The following is a 20061-nucleotide window of genomic DNA, read 5'->3' as shown; positions in this document are numbered from 1 at the left end:
CTCATGCTTCCTGTCTAAAGTCCTTGCTTCTTCATGAAGATTTCATCAATGAAATTGTGGGTGGCTCCTGTGTCTATCAGCAAAACCACTCACTGCCCTTGTATCACACCTCTTACGTTGAAGGTTATTGACGGTTCAGTACTGGTAAGTTGTGCAATGGTCTTATCTTCTCCAGCCTCCTCTGTCGTAGTATCTTCATCCTAACTACTTTCTGAATCTGACTATTGTTCTGACTCTTCTAAAGTTGATTCTTCAGCAGAATAACTGTTTTGCTTTCGCTTTAATAGTACACTTGTGTGAAGGGTCCCATGGCTTTCTGCAATGAAAACAAAGTTTCTTTCTTTTGAGCTCATTCAATTGATCACTATCAAGTCTCCCCGAATCTGTCTGTGGTGGGTGTGAATCACTCTGTTTCTTGTCATTTTCTTTTTTGGTGGAAAACTGTTAGATTGAAATCGTCTTTTTGAGCTAGAAGCTTCCATGTCCTTGGCCTTCTTAATGGCCTCTTGCAGTGTACGTGGATTGAGGGCCTTAATCCACCCTCTCAATGGATCAGCTCACCCATCCATGAAAAGCACCGTGAGCTTCCTCTATGATATATCTGTAACTAATACTGGGAGTCTCTAGAACTCTGAGATATAGTTCTCCAATGGTTCCCATTGTTTCAACTGTGCCAACTCCTTGAAATTTAGTTTTGAATTCTTCCTATCAAATCTCTCTATCAATCGTTCTATAAACTCAACAAAGGAAGTGATTTGATCATGTCCCATAGTCACCATGCCATGGTGCCACCACTCATGTGCAACTCCATCAAGGTGTATAGCGACATTTTTATGGATTCTTCTTCAGGCATAGGATTAAGCTGAAGATAAGTATCTACCTTTTGAACCCAAGCTCATGCTTAGTCTTCCCAAAAGCATCAAAATACGGTAGTGACAACTTCTCTACTTTCTTCCGTAACTCAGTTTTGGTTTCTATCTCTCGCACGAGGCATGTGTCCCATCCTCACATCAATGTAATATCGTAGAGACATAGCTGCCTGAAAATTGGGTCCTCCACTCTCCCAATCTCTTCTGAATTGATCCTGTAAGTCAGTGATATGAGGCTCATTCATAGGCTGTGTTGGTGCCCTAGGTGGGAAGGTAGGTAGAAGAGGTCTGGAGCTCACAGTTCTAGTGGGTTGAGCTACATGTCCAAAGTTGTCCACATATCCTCCCACACTACCCCCATTTCCATTTTATCCATCATTATTACCTCCATTGTTTCCACCGTTTTGTCCATTATTACCTCCATTCTGATTATTGCCACCATTATTTCTGCCACCCAAGTTATTCACATTAATACCCATCTGGCGAGCTATCATCCGTGTTAGTAAGTCCAAACACTGATTCTATTGCAGTGCTCTTTTCTCTGCTAGCCATTGTCCCTGAACTAGTGTGTCCAATAACTGTATAAATCTCTCCTTACCTGGATCCCTTCTCACCCATATTGTCAATGTTTTGTTCTCCTGTAACTCCTTGTTCTTCCGGGCCTGTAATAAGTGTTGCTCTATTTATTCATGTGTTGTAATGGTGGGTGAAGGGTTGCTGGTCATAACCAGACATGTCACTGTTTGCTCATATTATACCCTCCAGGATGGTAGGATACATTGCTCTGATACCACTGTAAAGACCCCTGTCCTTTCCGTGCTTATTTTTTCAATTTGTACAGTTTGACATTTTGTCAAACACTTGGCATGCGTTCATCTTTTAAGACTGGTTTCTGAGTTTCTTTTTCTGTTTCAGAAGTTTATGGTATTATGCAATGTTTTTTCCTTTGAAAGAAAGATAAATACAACAACAATAGATAACAAAGACAATATAGGAACACAACTTATTCTTTTAAACTGATTTAGATTGATATATAGAAATGTCTCTTCAAAACTGAATACATCAACAAGTCGGAATCACACACCCCAAAATATTCGTCTGGAAATACATAAATCTGATTTTGAACTAAAATCTGCAAAATCACTGTAGCAATCACTGTAGCAGCGTCACTGTAGCAACGACACTGTAGCGAACTGCTGTAGCAGCATCATTGTAGCAGCGGTACTATTGCACGACACTGTAGCAACTTTTTTTTCTTTTCCTTTTTGGCTGCCAAAAATGCCCTCAAATCTGCTCTAATAATCTTCTCCAAATCTGCGCTTCTCTATTTGAAAAATCTAAGACTTTGTAAGCCCAATGTGTTTCCTGAATGAAAACACCATTAAATTTTAATCCTCCTAATGCAACAGCGAGAAGAATGTCATTCATGAGGGATTTCTTCCTCACAAATCCTTGAAGATGAACTCTCCAATTAATTCACAAATTTTCCATTCAACCAAGCATGTTGGAAAAAACATACAAAATGCCCTTATATTCTTTCTTCAAGAGGTCGACTCGTCTTCCCTGGCAATGTGGGATAAATGAAGTTCCTTTTTATTGAAATATTTTAATCTCCTCTTTATGGACACCCATGTACTTTAAGTGAAAGGGAACATTTAATATTTAAAACACATAACTTTGTGTACCACTAAAGGTATTAAATAACAATAAAGTTAATAACTTAATTTTAACTTAATAATTCAACTTTATTGTTAAATAATAAATAACACCAAATAACTATTAAATCTCTAGTCGGTATTTAACCATTACCACTTGTTGTGACGTATTCACACAGCGACCCATTGCAAATGGGGACCCCTACTTTTTGCTTTCTAGGGTTAGTTTTCTTTGCTTGGTTGTCTGGTCTTGTCTTTTAGCCTTTGCATTGGAGAGTTGTCAAAGAGATCATTAGGATAGCAGGCTCTTCTTAAGTTGAAGTGGGTCAGTAGGTGGATCTCTTCAAGAGGTCAAGTCAATTGAGTGATTAGGGGTTATTTAGATCATTCCTAGGGTGTTTTCTGTGTACTATCTGGTCGCACTTCAAGTTGCTAAATCAAACCTTGGTTGAATGCATAATGTCCTCCTAGGTCCCATCCCTTACATCAAGGACAGAGCGAATTCGCCTTAAGGAGTCTGGAATGTCATCCTGATCCTCAAATGTCCTGAAATTTGGCTAAGTCTGGAATGTCATCCTGATCCTGAAATTTGATGAAGTTTGGAAAATTGAAGAATACTCCAAAAACTAGATTTTGCCTTATAACTCCTGGAGGTCCGAGACCACTCTCAAACATCCTGACAATATATATGGAATATAACTTAAAGTATAAGTGTATGTCACTTATACTTAAATGTTATATTCCATATATGAATCCTGACGGAGAGACCAACATGTCAATTTTTGGTCCTGACCCTTCCGAAGGGTCCAGAGCGAATTTCAATTTCGCTCCTGACCCTTCCAAAGGGTCCAGAGCGAATTTCCTTATATCACCCTTCTTGGTCCTAATTTGCCTCGTAAACCTTATCCCTATGGCATGGTTGAGAGAGTATTGATGTGTGAAACAAAGTGAAGTGATGAAAGTTGAGGAATTTGAGCATAATTGCAAATTTCGCTCTTGACCCTTCCAAAGGGTCCAGAGCGAAATTCCCCAAAAGACCTATTTCTTCACTAAGGACATCAAACAGTGGACATACATGGCAAGGAAAGGATTCAAAAGATCAAGTCTAAAGCAAAGATGAGTGAAAAAGGATGAGAATTGAGCCAAAAAGAGCAATTTCACTCTTGACCCTTCCAAAGGGTCCAAAGCGAATTTCTCCATAAAGCACTATCCCTTGCTCCAACCTTTGAATTAATCCAATCCTAAGCATTCTTGAAGGCAAATCACTTGTTTTTGATGAGGAAAAGTTGAAAATGAAGTCAATGATGGAAAATTGAGTGAAGTCAATGATGGAAAATTGAGCCTAAAACATCAATTTTGCTCTTGACCCTTGCAAAGGGTCCAGAGCAAAATTCTTAGGAAACCTTTTTTCCTCACCAAAACCTTGAAATGGACACCACTTTGAGAGCAAGTTGAATTGATGGTGATAGAAGGAGGTTTGACAAGTTAAATTCAAGGCAAAGAAAGGAGAAAAGAAGTGTGAAATGAGCCTAAGGAAGAATTTCGCTCTTGACCCTTCCAAAGGGTCCAGAGCGAAATTTCTTAAAACACTATTTTCCTCCTTGTTCAAGCCAAGATCTTTGTTCCTAGGACATGGTGGAGAGAGGATGGATATACTTGCCTTAGGAACTGAATGGAAGTAAAAGCAATGATGGATTTGAGGGTAAAAGACAAATTTCGCTCTTGACCCTTCCAAAGGGTCCAGAGCGAAATTTTATAGAATCCTCCCTTTGCTTCAAATTTGAACTAAATTTTGTGCCTTGAAGCCTTAGTTAGGATGTAAGCATGCCTTGGAAGCAATTGAGGGGTAAAAAGGTGGAAGAATTAGGCCTAAAATGCAAATTTCGCTCCTGACCCTTCCAAAAGGTCCAGAGCAAAATTTTTTCAAGCTCCCGACCCTTCCAAAGGGTTGAGAGCGAAATTTCCTAAAACTTCTATTTGCTCCTTGTTGAGACCAAGATCTTGATTTCTAAGGCATGGTTGGGAAATAATTGATATGTACTTGCCTTTGAAAGGTGATTTAAGGCAATGAAGTGATGGAATTGAAGCTAAATCACAAATTTCGCTCCTGACCCTTCCAAAGGGTCCAGAGCGAAATTCCTTATAGGTCCTGTCCTTGGCCAAGGTCCAAAGTGAAATTTCTTAAAACACTATTTTTCTCCTTGTTTGAAGCCTAGATTTTGTCCCTATGGCGTAAGATTGATGTATTCTTGTCTTGAGAAGAGATTTGAGGCAAAGAAATGATGAAAATTGAGCTAAAATGCAAATTTCGCTTCTGACCCTTCCAAAGGGTCCAGCCAAAATTCCTAGCAGATCTAAAGTTTTGACTAAGTCCTTGAGCAAAACCCATTCCTAAACAATTTTGGAGGCGAATGATTTGATATTGGTAAGGTAAGGTTGAAAATGAGGTCTAATTGAGCAACTTTGTCCAATTTCGCTCCTGACCCTTCCAAAGGGTCCAGAGCGAATTTCACTATAGGGCCTGTCCCTGGAGAGGATCCTAAGCGAATTTCATTCTAATGCCTTCTTGTTGATGATTTAAGGTAAGAAATATCATGTTAGAACAAATATATCATGTATACTTAATCATCCTTTGTTTGTTTTGTAGATTAATAAAATCAAGATGGAGGAGGATCAGGCCAGGACAAGGAAGACCTACTCAAGTTCCATCATCATCAAGGACACTTCAAATGCATGAGAGAGGAATAAAGGTGCTTCAAAGTTGGAGGAATTCAAGTGTTCAAGGGGTTGCACATAATAGACCAGGTTATCCTCAAGGACCTCATTTTGCCATATGAAGAAACCGCATGATATCAGAAGAAAGATCCGGTAAGCATTTCAAGGCGAAGTAGGCTACTAAGGGGTGATCTAACCATAAAGAGGCTCATCAAACATATGAGAGTCAAGGGGTTACATCATTCACTAAGTACATCAAGGATGAAGGAAGATCAAGCAAGGTCAATGCAAGGGCAAACGCAAGACAAGGTGGCATCCCAGTCACTGTTCCTCGAGTCAGATAGCTCCACCTTAGCATGTCCAGATTCAATGTACTTGACTCACCAGTGATGGCACAAACTTCGAGGCACCTACCCTTGACATCTACTGGTCCACATTCATGGAATATAATTTTCTCATTGGCTAAGGAGAGTTTCTTGTAACAAACCCTAATTAGGGTTTTCATTGTAAAATCTTGGCCATTGATCTTAAATTGATCTGAGCCATTGAATTGTATTGAGAGCATTATAAAAGGCTCAAGCTCTTCATTTGTAAAGGTTAATAATAGTGAATAGTTGGTTAATAGCTAAGAGTAAGTAGCTAGAATAGTGAATAGAATAGCAAATAGAATAGAAGTTAGAATAGAGTAGGAGAAGGCAAGAAATTGTTGCCTTGATTGTAAATGAACTCCATTTTCATTGAAGTTATGGTGAAATGTGTCATTTCTTTGCAATATGCATGGTCTCTTGTTGAATCTTCATTTTAAATGATGGTTAATTAGATTGAATGAAGGAAGTTACTGAATGCACTCGCGTGGAATCCGCCTAGTCCAAACCACTAGCCTCTTGTTGATTTTAAGTGCGCCCTGCGTGGTCAACTGGCATTGAATGAGCTTAATCTCGAGTCGTTACACGTCTATTGGTCATGCATTAACGTGAATGATGATCAGTGTTTGACAGTGATGATTTGAACATCTTCAGAACTACCCTAGAAGATCGCACTGAGCTAGTGTCGAATTGTTCAGTTTGATGGTAAAACTTAGCCCAATAGGACTCCACCTATTCGTTCATCCATCTTCTTGCATTCTAGGTTCTAGATTAGATTCTCCAAACCCTGTATCTTTTGCCATTTCTTTATCTTCCAAACAGTAGATAGGATTCAAGTTCTCGCAGATTAAACGCTTAGGCAATCGAACGTAAGTCCCCTTGTGATTCCAGCATAATCACATTAGACCAAGTTCAGCTTATCCACACGTAGAGACCCTACATATAAGAACCTTGGAGTTGCTTCGATTGATCCTTTGGCGAAATCTTCAGCATTCAGGGAAACTTTGTTCAAGAGAGGATAAGATACCTTGGTATTTTGTTCTGTGTTCGCATGTGCATGAAAAACACATCAACACCACTGACATAAGTGTCGTCCAAGAATTTACTGAAAATATTGAATCACTGACTTGGCCACTGGCTTACTATAAATAGTATTTATCTCAAAAACATTTTAAAACACATCAGACAAAATATCCTCAAGATCCCTTAAATGTCCTGGTTAGCCTACGGGACCATGGAGAAAATAGGCTAATGACAAATCATGAGTTAACTGGCTAGAATGGGGACATTACATATTCCTTTGGATAAGGATGGATGAACAACTCAAAAGAAAAAGACCAGAGGTAAGAAAATTGATGTGGGAGTGGAATCAAAGGTTGAACATCCATCTCAATGTCTTACAAGATAGAAGGAAGTTGCCAGGGAGATTGCAAATGGAAGGCAAAAAACCTTGGAATCCTCCTCAAAGATCCATAAATGAAGATCTTGTTAGGATTGATAAAATGCCCTTAGTTCCCCTCATGCATGTGTTAGGGTTTTTGAAATTTTTCGTAAGTTTCAAAAAAGCATACCTTACTCTTGGCCTATTTCCCTTTTGTTATAATCCGATGTTGACTTGCTGAACTGGTTAGCAGAGCCCTTAGTTACGACTTTAAGCCTATTACACCATTTAATGGCTGGCCCCTTTGTGTTAGGACTTCGAACATTTACCGGCCTTGATATTTACTTAAGTCTAGTGTTAAAGTGTTTGTAAACTTGCCTAGCCATCAACCCCATCACCCCTTGACAAGTTATCATCTTTTAACACACAAATTTTGGATTCTTAAGTGATTAGTGTTCTGCGGGCCCTACAATCAAGCATTGGCTTATTTTCATCCATCTGAGGAAGTGCGGGGTGTTAGAGTTTAATGCATTTGTTACCCCACAGCTCCGCAAGTAAGAATCGCAGTTGGTTTTGGGACTTGCGGAGGTGTGGGTCATAGTTTGAGGACTCGATGAACTCGCCTCGAACTCGCCAAGACACGTGAATCCATTGGTGGGCTGAGTCAACTCACCACAGACTTGCAAGCCAAGTTTGGGAGAGTCCGATCGGACTCCTGAGTCTGTGCTAAAGACTCGTGTGAGTATGGCATTGGGACTTGCAAGTCCTAATGAAGGACTTTTGAAGCTAGTTGAGAATGCCCAGTCAAGGATAAAAATTGATTTTTTAAAATTTTCCTCACTTTTGACATTTGTTATTGCTCAAAACAGATCTGTAGTTTATTGTTTTTCGCATTTGGACATATCATTATATGAAATTTTGTAAACATTTATAAACTTTTTTTGCTTAGTATAAACATTTATAAACTTATGTTGTTGTTATACATTTTAAACTTTGAAAATATGAGCATGAATGACAAAATTTCAAATATTGAGTGTTTGGAGATTATATGACATGTGTAATGTTTCAATTGTGGCTCTTATGTTCTCTAAATACATTAATTTTTATTTTTTTTTGTAAAACTACGGTTTTCTTTTTTGTTGAGTCCTTTCCCAAGTCTTTGTCGAGTCTGAGTTCGAGTCCAATTTTTGGGTTGTCGAGTCTGTGGTGAGTTTGACTTTTCCAACTTTGGTGTGGGTAATAAAAAGTAAGCGGCGCAAGGTAAAAGTAAAAAGTATTACCCTGCAGGTGTGCTTAAGTGATACAAATGAGCAACTGTGGAAGTGTGGGGGATTTATAATAAAGCGTGTAAAACAAAACGTATTACCTTGCAGTTCCGCAATGTTAACGGGTGTTTTGTGACCACTCTAACACAGAATAAAGTTTCCAACGGTCACTCTATCCTCTCTTGATCAAAATCATGTTTATGCTAAGATTGTAGGAAGATCATACAATGATTCCAAGGTTCCAATTGCATATTAGCAACTTTACGATGGATATAGACTCGTTTGGTTGATGTTGTGGTAATCTAAGGGGACTTACGCACACTTGAAGAAGACTTAGACAATTTTGTGACTTCAAGGAGATTCTCGCGAATGGTTTGGCAATGGATAACTCTTTTTTGGGACTTTTCAATGAATAATGCGGAAAGTAAAATTGGAAAGGGTTTTAAAAAGACTAAACTAAATCTAAGAACTCAATAGATAACAAAGCTTAGGCGAGATCAACCACACTCGACTTCACCACTATTAGACAACTATATAAAGGAGGTGCAATTTATAGAGGTTGTGCTTGTAAGGTTTCAAACCATCAACGAACACTATCTAAGAACAATGTTCATCCAATAATTTAAGTTAAGAACGCGCATATAATAGCTCAATCCAACCTTGCATTGCGGATAGACATCATCTACCAACAAAAGGTATGAGCATAAGATCTCACCACATAGCAATGTAATCTATCTCATTCATCTAAATACTTGAAGCAAATCTAAACTAAGTGAGGAAGATGAAACCATGCAAGTTTTGAAATAACTCAGGTGATCACCAAAATTCAATGTTTCACTATCATTATCTCAGACTTTTATCGCAACAATCTCATAGAATTCTCCCTCCGTTTACAAATGAACGGGTGACCCCCGTTAATAGGCCCCCAAGAAGAAAATGGACGACCCAGATTACAAACGAATCAATGGCTAAGATTGAACATGCAAAACCCTAATTAGGGTTTGACCAAGAGATTCCCAAATATGACACCAAGTAGTAGGAATGATCATTAATGAGGAATCACACCACTATCTATTAATTACACTTTACCCCCAAAAATGGTGTCCATAATGCATTAAATGCACCACTACATAAAAAATCGCCCATCATGCATTAATGAGCCACTTCCTCCTCAAATATGACGACCACCATGCATTGAATATGCCACCACTCGGTCAAAATGTCTATTGGTAATAAATGTGCCATCATGCCCTCATGCAATTAATAGATTCTTGTCCAAAATTGGACGACCATTATCCCATTCATTTATGGCGAATGTGATGAACCTGGCAATGAAGGCTTCCATCTCTCCTATGGAGACACTTGGCATAGTCTCCAACTTGAATTCCAGTAATGAAATGTCCTTTTCACATTTGGACAAAAACTTCTCCCATCTTGATGTTTCTTCTTGAGTCCTTCGCATCGTGCTGGAGAACAAGGAAATTTTTCCAAATGTTCCTTGGAGAAGGATTCTACAAAGAATAATTCATGCAACCTATCCTTCAAATGGTCAACTGTTAACTCTTCATCAGTCATCGTTCTTGCAAACATTGCTTCAACTACATTATGGATTTCTTCCTGAACTTTCTTGAATGATTCTTTCAATGATGCCGACTCTTTGCTAAACCTTTCAAACAATTACTTATGATATAAAATAATACTTTATCACCTCAAGTCGTCCCCTTAAGTCATAGACAGAAATATATAAGTCACACATCGAGGCCAAGGGGACATTAAAATATATTAAAAATACTTTTTCCCATGTACTGAACAACTACCATAGTGAGCTGATGGCCAAAAGTACTGAAAACTGCATTGCCAGAAATAGCCTCTGGACCATTGGAACCTGCCAAAAATAGTACTTACTATAAATAGCATATTGCTAAAAATAGTGTCTCCAAAGTGATTTCAACCACATTTTGAGCAGTCGATGCGACTTACTAAAAATATTGTCCGGAAAAGTCCTCAGATTTAGTTGCATGTCACACCATCACGAAGCTCTCTGAAAACCCAGAAAAATGAGTTGTCCTCGCCCCTACTTACTAAAAATAGTAAGTATACCAAACTTCACTAATTGCTACACATGTACCACCATTGTGAAGCATTCTGAAAACCCAGAAGGAATCTAGAATCGAAATTGTAAAACTCCAACAAACAAGCCACCAAAACTGCCAAAGCATCCTCCTAGAAAATAGGAAACCCTAATTTTGCCTCTGACTGACCAACGGGTCTCGGGATTGGCCAATAGTCCCCAAAACAAACTAGAGCAGAGAAGGGGACATTACGTTGTCTTAGATCTTTTTATGAAGTAGATAGTCATAAATTATAAAACCTCTTGTGTACAATAGAAGTGTTTGTCAGTCTTTCTTCGTTGGTGAATCCAAAGGGACGCACCTTTATTTTTGTTTAGAATGAATATGAACTACTTAGAAAACATTGTATAGATTGTAAATAACAAGTAGTTTGTCCACATTAGGTTAGTTTTTGTGTGTAGGGAGCTTTCTCTTCACATTCAAAGAGGAGTTCAACTATGCATTTGTTCTATTTTATCACACTAAAAGGCAGAAATTAAAATGGTAAAACATATGTAGCATGAGCATAAGAAGCTTGAGCATATTTGTGCTGAAAAATAACGATGCTTGGAGCAATTTTTAGTGTTAGGTACCCAGCTGTCTCATTTTTATGTTAATATTTCTCAAGGTTAGAGATGGAAATATTATGGTTAAAGATGTTCATGACATCTGGTAGTCAATAGTTAGCATGTATGAAAACAGCATGGTGTCCCTATTTATCTGCAAGATTACACAAACATTGATGACAGGTTGAGAAGAGATATTGCAAACTTCAAAGCATCATTGAAAAAGAGAATGATTAATTTAGCAATCGAGCATGGTGAGTTGTATTACATGCACAGAGTCCAATATTTGGAATGCAAGGCAGTTAAAGGACAGATATTTAAAAGAAAAAACTTCTGTGATATAAATAAGTGTTTATATCTTTTGTATATCTGATATATGTGCATATGTGATATATAATTTTTCAATGTTCAAGTATTCTAAAGTAAATTGGTAATATCTTCAAGAAAGATTTAGGAACAGATGTGAAACTATATTTTAAGATTTTTCTTCTTAGATGAATCTTTCCAAACCTCGTCTTTGAGAATAAAAGGATAAGGAGATATGGCATCTCTTTTTCTCAACTTCCTTGGATTGTTAAAGTAACCAAGTCCAGACTCTTTCCTTAATATTGAAACTTTTTAGTAGTAAAGAAGCTTACTGTCCATTATCCATTTTTCTGAAGAGGAAAATATCTAGAGAACCTTTTCTAAAAAGGCCAGTTCTCCTATCATAATTTTTTTCCATTTCCAACTGTATATTGGCATCTGCTTTCTCTTACCATAATTTAATGAGTGAACCATCTCTTGGGCAATTTTATAACATGATCCAAGGTTTGCTTCCACTACATGAGATGTCTTACTCGTCTCTTGTTTGCAATTGATTATAATGGCAAGGGTTTGAGTCTAGTTGCAATGAAATTCTCTGGTTACCTATTAGAGATTAATATTGTTTGATTTGTGATCACATTGTTGCTAAAATCATGTAACTTATATTGTGCACAAGCATTGATCAGTTGAGCAGAGGTAGCAGTGCTTAAAGTTATAGCCTAGAGAACAAGGTAAGGACTTCTGTATTTTCTCCAATGTAAACAATCACGAGTTAAGCAAATAAATTCTCAGTTCTTACATCATAGTTATCACGAGACAATGAATAATAATTAATATATACATAAAAAGCATCCATCCTTGTATATGGGGCATTTCGTTGTTACAAAGAAAATTTTACTTAATATGATGCAACTGATTCTTTATTTTTGCGCTGTAAAGGTTGCACTATTGTTAATATTTTAATCCTTTTTAAATGATGTTCACACTTCCTTAACTGTAAAACAGACTGTCCTGGTCAATGCAAGAAAAGTAAACCTTTCTTCTGATTCCAATCAAACAACAGTTCTGCAGGAACAAGACAAAACTGTACGTATTCAGAACCTTGAGGCTCAGGTAAGCACTAGATAATTTACTGTTATATTTTCATCTGAGATAATTGCAAACTTCTTATTTTCAGCGGTAGAAGCAATTGCTTTTTTAACTGTATTTATTTAACCCAAGCTTTTGAAGGTTTCAAATGAAATGAGAGCAATGAGATGTTAGCGGTGCAACACAATTTAATGTCTCCACCCACTACAACATTAACAGGTAGAGATTTTGCGGACTGAAATAAGAGATAAATCAGACAAGCTGAGAAGTAGGGAAGAGAACTGTAAGAGTCTGACAAGTGAGAAACAGCTACTTGAGCAAAAAAAATTTAGGATTGAAGAAAATAAGGCTGATGAGGTGAGTAATGATTTAAATTGATACATATATCTATTTACATATTGTGGTGAGCTTTATATGAGATGGGGATCATAATTCTCAAATTTATAAAATTAAACAGCAGATCAAACGCCTTGAAGCCATTTTTGAGCAAGAGAGACAAGCACTTTGTAATTGTGCTGCTGAGTTAGAAAAGACAGTTACAGAACGCACAGAGGAATTGAGTATGGCTAAATCTACTATTGCTTTGCGTACATCTGAACTTGAAGCATTACAGGAGACCATGAAGGAATTAGAGGAACTGCGTGATTTCAAGGAGGTTAGATGATCTCTGAATTCTATATACTGTTGGCACAGCCAAGAAAACAAAATAATTAAAAATATATTTTTTTTTTGCCATTGATCAAGTGAATTGATGAAGTATTTATACAAAATTTTCATGTTTTGTGAATCTTTAGAGTCAAACAAGCTGCTCCATTGAAGTATTTAAATTTCCACTCACAATAGATTGTCATTCAGACCAAATACTCCCCAAAGGATAGAAGCCATGAAACAATTCCAGAGTGCATGAACCACCTAATAATATTATATATGGGCAGTCTGTCTACCTAGCTTGCCCACATGCATGTCCTCTTAGTATTTTTTCTATGCTCATTTGTAGGGCATTCACAAAATACAGGTTTTCTTTTTATAGATTATCTTGGCAATTTCTATATAGGGCTTTCAACAATCACAACAAGTTCTCTTGTGAATAAGGCCCAAGGGTCGTTATAGGTAAATAATACTGCTATAATTTATACCATTGTATTTGAAGAAACCCTTACTCCCAGAAATTTTAAGAACTACAGGAAAATACATTTCACCACCAATACATACCTTTAGTTCTTACTTTGATTTATATTTTATCTAGTTAAATTTGGGATTTGGTGTCTGATTATTCCTTTTTCTTAAAGACGGAAATAAATAGTAAACACTGTAATCACTCCCTGAGAAGTTTCAGTAGATTTATATTTGCAAACTCTAGTCTTTTGTCTGTGAAATGTTTGAGGTTTTTTTTCCTTGTTTATCTTTCAGGACGTTGATAAGAAAGTTATGCAAACTGCTGTAATCTTGAAACAGCAAGCAGACAAAATAACGGCTCTTGAAAAAATCTATAAAGATGAGCTGATTCTCCGCAAGAAATATTTCAACCAGATGGAAGGTAAGTATGATTCTCATGACTTATTTAATTTTCACTTATTGGAATGTTACATGCAGTAAGGATAATTTTCTGGAAAGGTACACTTTATCCCTACTGAAATTTTACTTTTAGATTCATGGTAATTTGTCAAATTTATGTAATTTGAACATGCAATTTCGAACCCTTATACTTGTCACTTTTTTAGGTCTTTGTTGATTCCCATATGAAACTCAATGTTCATACTACTTTGTGTCTGTTTTTGTCATCAATTAATCATTGTTTGCATGACAATTCAAATCATTTATAATCTTCCTCTATCAAATTGTAAGGTTGTCATGTCTTGGTCCGGTTTCTTGGCTAGCAACTCTTGTACGATGTTTGAGGGTTGGACTATTTCAAAATGAAAAATGATGAGGTTCCTAATTGATGATGGATGAAGCAATGGAAGGAAAGTATAAAAATTGGTAAAGCATGAAGGCTATAAAAGTGAAGTGGCAATAGTGATGGCAAGTTTTTCTTAATTCTTTGCAGAGAATGATAACATGGCATAAGTGGAATTGGTGAGCACTTTTGATGGCAGAACCTTAGGTGATTTCTATTGGAACACATTTTGGATGGCTAAGAGCACAACATTCTCCACCCAAGTCTTTGCCTAGCACTCAAATACAAAGGTGACACTTCCTATATGGCCAAAGCATCACGACAAATTTCTTTCAAGGTTAAGCAGTTGGCATAGCCATTCCAAAGTTCCTTGTTTTGTCTCAAGCCATACAATATTCCACCTCTCTCAAGGCTTGTACACTTTCTTTATGGTTAACCATTGGTAAACTTGGTCTTATCTAGAAGACAACGTTGAACCCTAAGTTGCTGAGTTGAAATTGGGTATAGGAATGTGGGTATGATACGTTTGTATGACATTTTTTTGGGGGGGGAGGATTGGGTACATTTTGGTTATGTTTGTAAAAAATATATACATACATATATATTCGCAACCCAAAACATAATTCAGGTAGGAGAATTTTCCAACCCTAGAGGAAATTGGAGAGAGCCCTGAGGTCTTTTGTGGAAGCTAAAAGGTTGGTCACTATTGTTGGTCTCCTTTGCTACTCCCTCTCGCTCCCTTGCTTACCGGTTGGTTCTATTTTCTTCTTCAGATATAGTCTCGTTTCTTGCTTTGTGTGTGGCCTTTTGTGTTGTTTTTCTTTTGTTTACATTTTGATGTTTTTGAATTTTAAGCTTTTTGAATTGGTTATTCCCTCCCTTTTTTCCCTTGTTAGCCTATGGGTGCTTGGACCATACCAGGAATTATTGCTTGGAGGATATGTACTACTATTAATGAAGGGTAAAGTTTTGTGTTATGCCCCACCAAAATGATAGATCGCAACCAACTAAAAATATTAGGCAATCGAAGTATGTAGCACTAGCAAATAATTAATTAAAGTTAAACTAAAGTTATCAAAGGGGGGGTGGTGGAATAAGAAAGGTTGTGACTCCTTCAAAGGGAAATAGCTGTGAAAGGTTGTGACTCCCTCAATAATAAGATATAAAGGGAGATCATTTCCTTCAGAAGATGAAAACCCTCCAAGATAAATTAAAAGTTTTAAGGACGAAAACACTTAAATCCTCTTAGAGACCTAAGGACAAAACCCTTATTTCTCATTATCAAGTATTTGACAAAAACCCTTATTTCTTATTATCAAGTTTTGGATGAAAACCCAAAAATTGACTATCAATTCATGATTTTTATTTAATTTATATTTATAAATATAAATGCAATTATCATTTATAAATTGAAATATTATTTTAAAGGAAAACATAAACAATGTTCTAGAAAGGGACATTACAATTGGTATCAAAGTAGCAGTCCTACTAGCCTAAAAATTTAAAAAATTAGCTTATGCAATTGAGCCAAAGAGATCAATGAGCCTTGGAAAGAAAAAGGAAAACACTAGAGGCAACATTTGTTTACTCCCTATAGTGTAGTTTCTCAGACTACCAGAAGTAAACAAATATTAATAAGTACATGAAATATAATACAAATGATAATGCATACCAGACATGGCAGTAAAATGTATCTTTACATGCAATTATTACAGAGAAGAAGACCAGAGATGGTGAGCCAAGGATTATAATAGACCCGACTATTCCCTCCTACCCTCCTTGGCAGTACACAACATATTTAAAGGACCCAACGGTTGTCGAGAGGAACACAACTGACAACCAACTGACACATTAACTACTCGAGAGTGACAACCCACTTAATACAAACAATTAATACATTGGCAGATAACAAATATTATCAAATATAACCGTAGGCATTTTATGCCAACTACAACATTACAAGAAACTAGCAACCAAATTAAAAGAAGAGGAAAGAATAAAATGAGTAATCATGAGGTAGATCAAGAGAATGAATTGAAGGCTTATATGCAACAACAAGAACAAACAACACAATTGCTTCTCCAAACACTTCAAAATATGAATAATACCATCAGTTCTTTTAGGCCTACACAAACCCATGCAAGAGATGTTAAGTCAAACCATTATGAAAATAATAATAGAACTCCATTTGGATCACCACCTAGAGGTGAACAATCACGAGAAGAGAAAGAACCAAAAACAACAGCAAATGACTTTGATGAATTTGATGAATGTATAGACGCATACTCAAGACTTGATCCAGACCTTAGAAGACAAAATTCATTTAGAGTATTTATCCAAGTTCAAGAAATATCTCAAGAGGAGAAAATAGACAACCCAACAAAAATTTGCAGCAAAGATTAAGTGAGGTAAATCTCCTCACTTTTGATGGTTCAGGGAACATCATCACATGAGAATGGGTCCAAAAACTAGATACCTATCTTTCTTTTTGCCCCATGATAAAAAAAAACCTAGAGATACTTTGCCAATAGAAAAAGTTCTAGTAGTGGCAAGCAGTAGCAAGGGAAAGAGAACTTTTCGGCCTCAGATTGCAGCAAGAAAGCCAAAGGCGACAACATCATTGCAATAGATTCTTTAGTATGGGAAGACCCAATAGGAAGTGAGTGCCGAAGTTGGTGGCTAAGTGTGTAGGATGATCACGTGTTGAAGGTTGTACTAAGTCGTGCTCAGGTAGATAAAGCAGTGCAGCTTTCATTCTACAACTCGAGGGACTTCGAACAACATTTGCGCACAATGGTGGTACAATACAGTAGAGTTACTCTCCAATCCACCATTGACTACAAAGGGCACCAGATAACTTTCTCTTATAGGCCCACGGATTCACAAGGGTATTTAGCATACCCTTGACGCAGAGTTCCATATAGAAACTTGCCAAGGTTTCTCACCAACACAAAGAAAACCTCATCAAGTATGTGTGTAGGTAGGACCTAACACAAGAGGAGAGGGATAGCATAAGGAGACCAGGGAGACGAGGACTCAAGAAGACTTTCTTTGCCACAACTGAATGGTGATGCATACTAGACCTCATGAAATGTAGGTTGACGGGGGCTAGCTGTGTGTAATATCCCCTGCTGATATATGTCTGAATGTGTAGGGAATATTATCAAACAATTGTCTGATAACCTGCTGTTCTGGTTTTCAGACTGTAAACCTGCGTGTTATGCGGGTTTCTGGACAGTTGAATAACCTTGCGTGTTATGCAGTTTTGGCTGATATTAAACTTTAGACTTGCTGGTATGAATTATCAGACTGATATCATTTCGTGTTATTGTCCCCAAAGAACAAATAATGTTTGCAAAGGATCTAATCTAAAGCTCATTGCATAAATAACTTCTTTTAACCCTTCCCATGCATATACATGAATTTCAAAGGAGAAATGTGTAGTTACAACCAACAGACATAAAGACAAACACTTGACATGCATACTATTATCATTAGAGACATACCATCAAAAATGATCTGCAACTTATTTCTTCTTTATTGTATGCACTCATCAAATACAATGGAACATAAAGATGCCTTGACTAATCAAAATTCAATTGCATAGATCGGTTTGATCGGTCTGATTAAAGACATTCGCAACAACTTTCCCTATGGCTGATATACCATCAATGCACTATAAATACATAAAAAGAACTTGGTAGGAGATCGCCCAATGCTGAAAGTGAAGAAGCAAGTAATACCCAATACAAATGCGCATATAGTGTAGCGGTACTGTTGACGACCACTGTAGCGGTACTGTTAACGACCACTGTAGCGACGACACTGTTCACGACCACTGTAGCGACGACACTGTTCACAACCATTGTTCATGTCCCCTTCAAACTTAGGAAAGCCTTCAAAACATGCTCGAAATGATGATCTAGTCCGAGGAAAATGATTGGTCAAATACCCAGAACGATTTGCCCCTTCTATGAAATGCCATGAACATAAATGTGAGTCTTATGTGGTCTGATGAACCTTCATGGCAGACCTGTATGTGACTGAAATCTCCTCCATATCTTCCCAAAATCACCTCCAATAGCTCCTCAAGAGTTCGCCTATTTTCTCCAAAAAGAGCAGATATAAAAATGGCTTCAATAGATCATAAGCTGAAGTCTTCTTCTCAAAATCGTTGAAGACACCTGATGCCAAAATGTCTTCAATATGAACCCAAATGAAACTGGCCCCTTGGCCACCAATGAATCTCAAATGAGATGACTGAAGTATCACCTCCTCAATGCAACCCCTCGAGATCTTTCACTCCCTCAGTTATGCTATCAATGGAAGTTTTCGTTCCCAAAGTCAAAGATCTGTAGAAACACCTTGGCTCCACAAAATCAATCAATACAAATATCAAACAACCGATGCCCAACAATGAGGCTGCCTCCTCTATTTATTATTTTCCCTCAAGAGGTCGGCCTCCTTCTAGAAGAAATAAAATAATATTTAATTGAACTTCTAGAAGATTCCCCTTAAATAATAATAATATTATTTAAGTGACTTTATTATTTAATTTGCACTTTTAGATAATTAAAATATCATTATGAATATAAAGTGCAACACACGTGACATCATACGTGAGAATTTATTATCTCACGAAAAATCTTATAAAATTAAAATGTGAAGCCATGAGTAACTACCCAAGAGCCCCTCTTATCAACTCCTTGGCCTATGAGGGTCAAGTAATAGGCCAAACCCCTCTGCGGACTGATCCTCATGAAAATGGGGACATTACAATCCGCCCTCCCTAAAATTGCTTGTCCCCAAGCAATCTCAGTTGCAAGAAAAACTCTACTCCACTTGGATCCCAAATGAAGATGTGTAATGTCCCTACTATCACCAAAAAGCTCTTGTAACACCAGCACTAACACCACCAATTGAATCTGTTTTATCAACTCAACAGCTGATGTGAACCATACCAAAGAAAGATGTGCAATGGGAACCCAAGTAAGGCAGCCATTGATCAATGATGAATCTAAGAAGATGAAATCACCTACCAACAAGTAGATAGCTGCCATATCATATGAAATAGATAACAGATCCAAAGATGGATACAACTCTTGAGTAGCTGATCCACCATGAGTGTCATCACAAAAATCATCATCACCCTCAACAAAATTTTCAGAATTAGACAAACTTTGCCAAATTTTTACTATGGAGTGTTGAATGTCATGAATGTGTTGAAGATGGAGCTTGGTTTGTTGAGCCAACAACTCGGCTTGCTTTGCCCTTTATAGCCATCCATCAATCAACCTTTGGGACTGCTCCATATTAGCTTGTAATGGGCACCCTAGAATGCCCAAAAACTAAACCAACTGCTGATAGGAATTTAGTCAAACAGTTTGCATCCAACTCCTTAGTTCTCCGTTTAATGTTTAAACCCCTTATGGCTTCGGAAATGAAATGTTTGTTTGTTTTTAAGTCTTTGCATAGATTTGAAATCACATAACATGAACTAGAAGGAAATTACAATAATATGCAACATGAAGATTGAACTACTGTTGATATGATATTATTTCCAGAATTAATAAAATCAAATACATAGCAGATTTTTCAACTCACTAAATACTCTAGCATTTTTGACATAATGTTCCGACAATGACTTCCCATCTTGCTGCTACAGTAACATGAATAGTGTCGTGCTACAATAACATGAATAGTGTCGTGCTACAGTGGCGTGAATAGTGTAGTGCTATAGTAACATGAATAGTGCTGCTACAGTATTAATTAGTCTTCAATCAGTCCAATATCTTCATAAAATCATCCCTTCAGAATGGCATAAGCGTTGGACAAGAAGTAA

The 20061-nt window shown here is 37.1% G+C and overlaps 1 protein-coding gene across 1 annotated transcript in view; it reads left to right on the top strand.

Annotated features, from left to right (window-relative positions):
- The window catches only part of LOC131067636 (kinesin-like protein KIN-14I), a 220913-nt gene that overhangs the window by 149041 nt on the left and 51811 nt on the right, over positions 1 to 20061 (top strand). Inside the window, exons 10-13 of the mRNA XM_058002729.2 lie at positions 12239 to 12346; positions 12542 to 12679; positions 12783 to 12977; positions 13733 to 13859. Of these exons, the coding sequence (XP_057858712.2) occupies positions 12239 to 12346; positions 12542 to 12679; positions 12783 to 12977; positions 13733 to 13859 (568 nt within the window). The remainder of the gene's footprint in view (positions 1 to 12238; positions 12347 to 12541; positions 12680 to 12782; positions 12978 to 13732; positions 13860 to 20061) is intronic.

The sequence above is a fragment of the Cryptomeria japonica genome, chromosome 5 (assembly GCF_030272615.1).
Source record: "Cryptomeria japonica chromosome 5, Sugi_1.0, whole genome shotgun sequence".
Classification (NCBI taxonomy): domain Eukaryota; kingdom Viridiplantae; phylum Streptophyta; class Pinopsida; order Cupressales; family Cupressaceae; genus Cryptomeria; species Cryptomeria japonica.
This window is presented reverse-complemented; position numbering and strand designations above follow the sequence as displayed.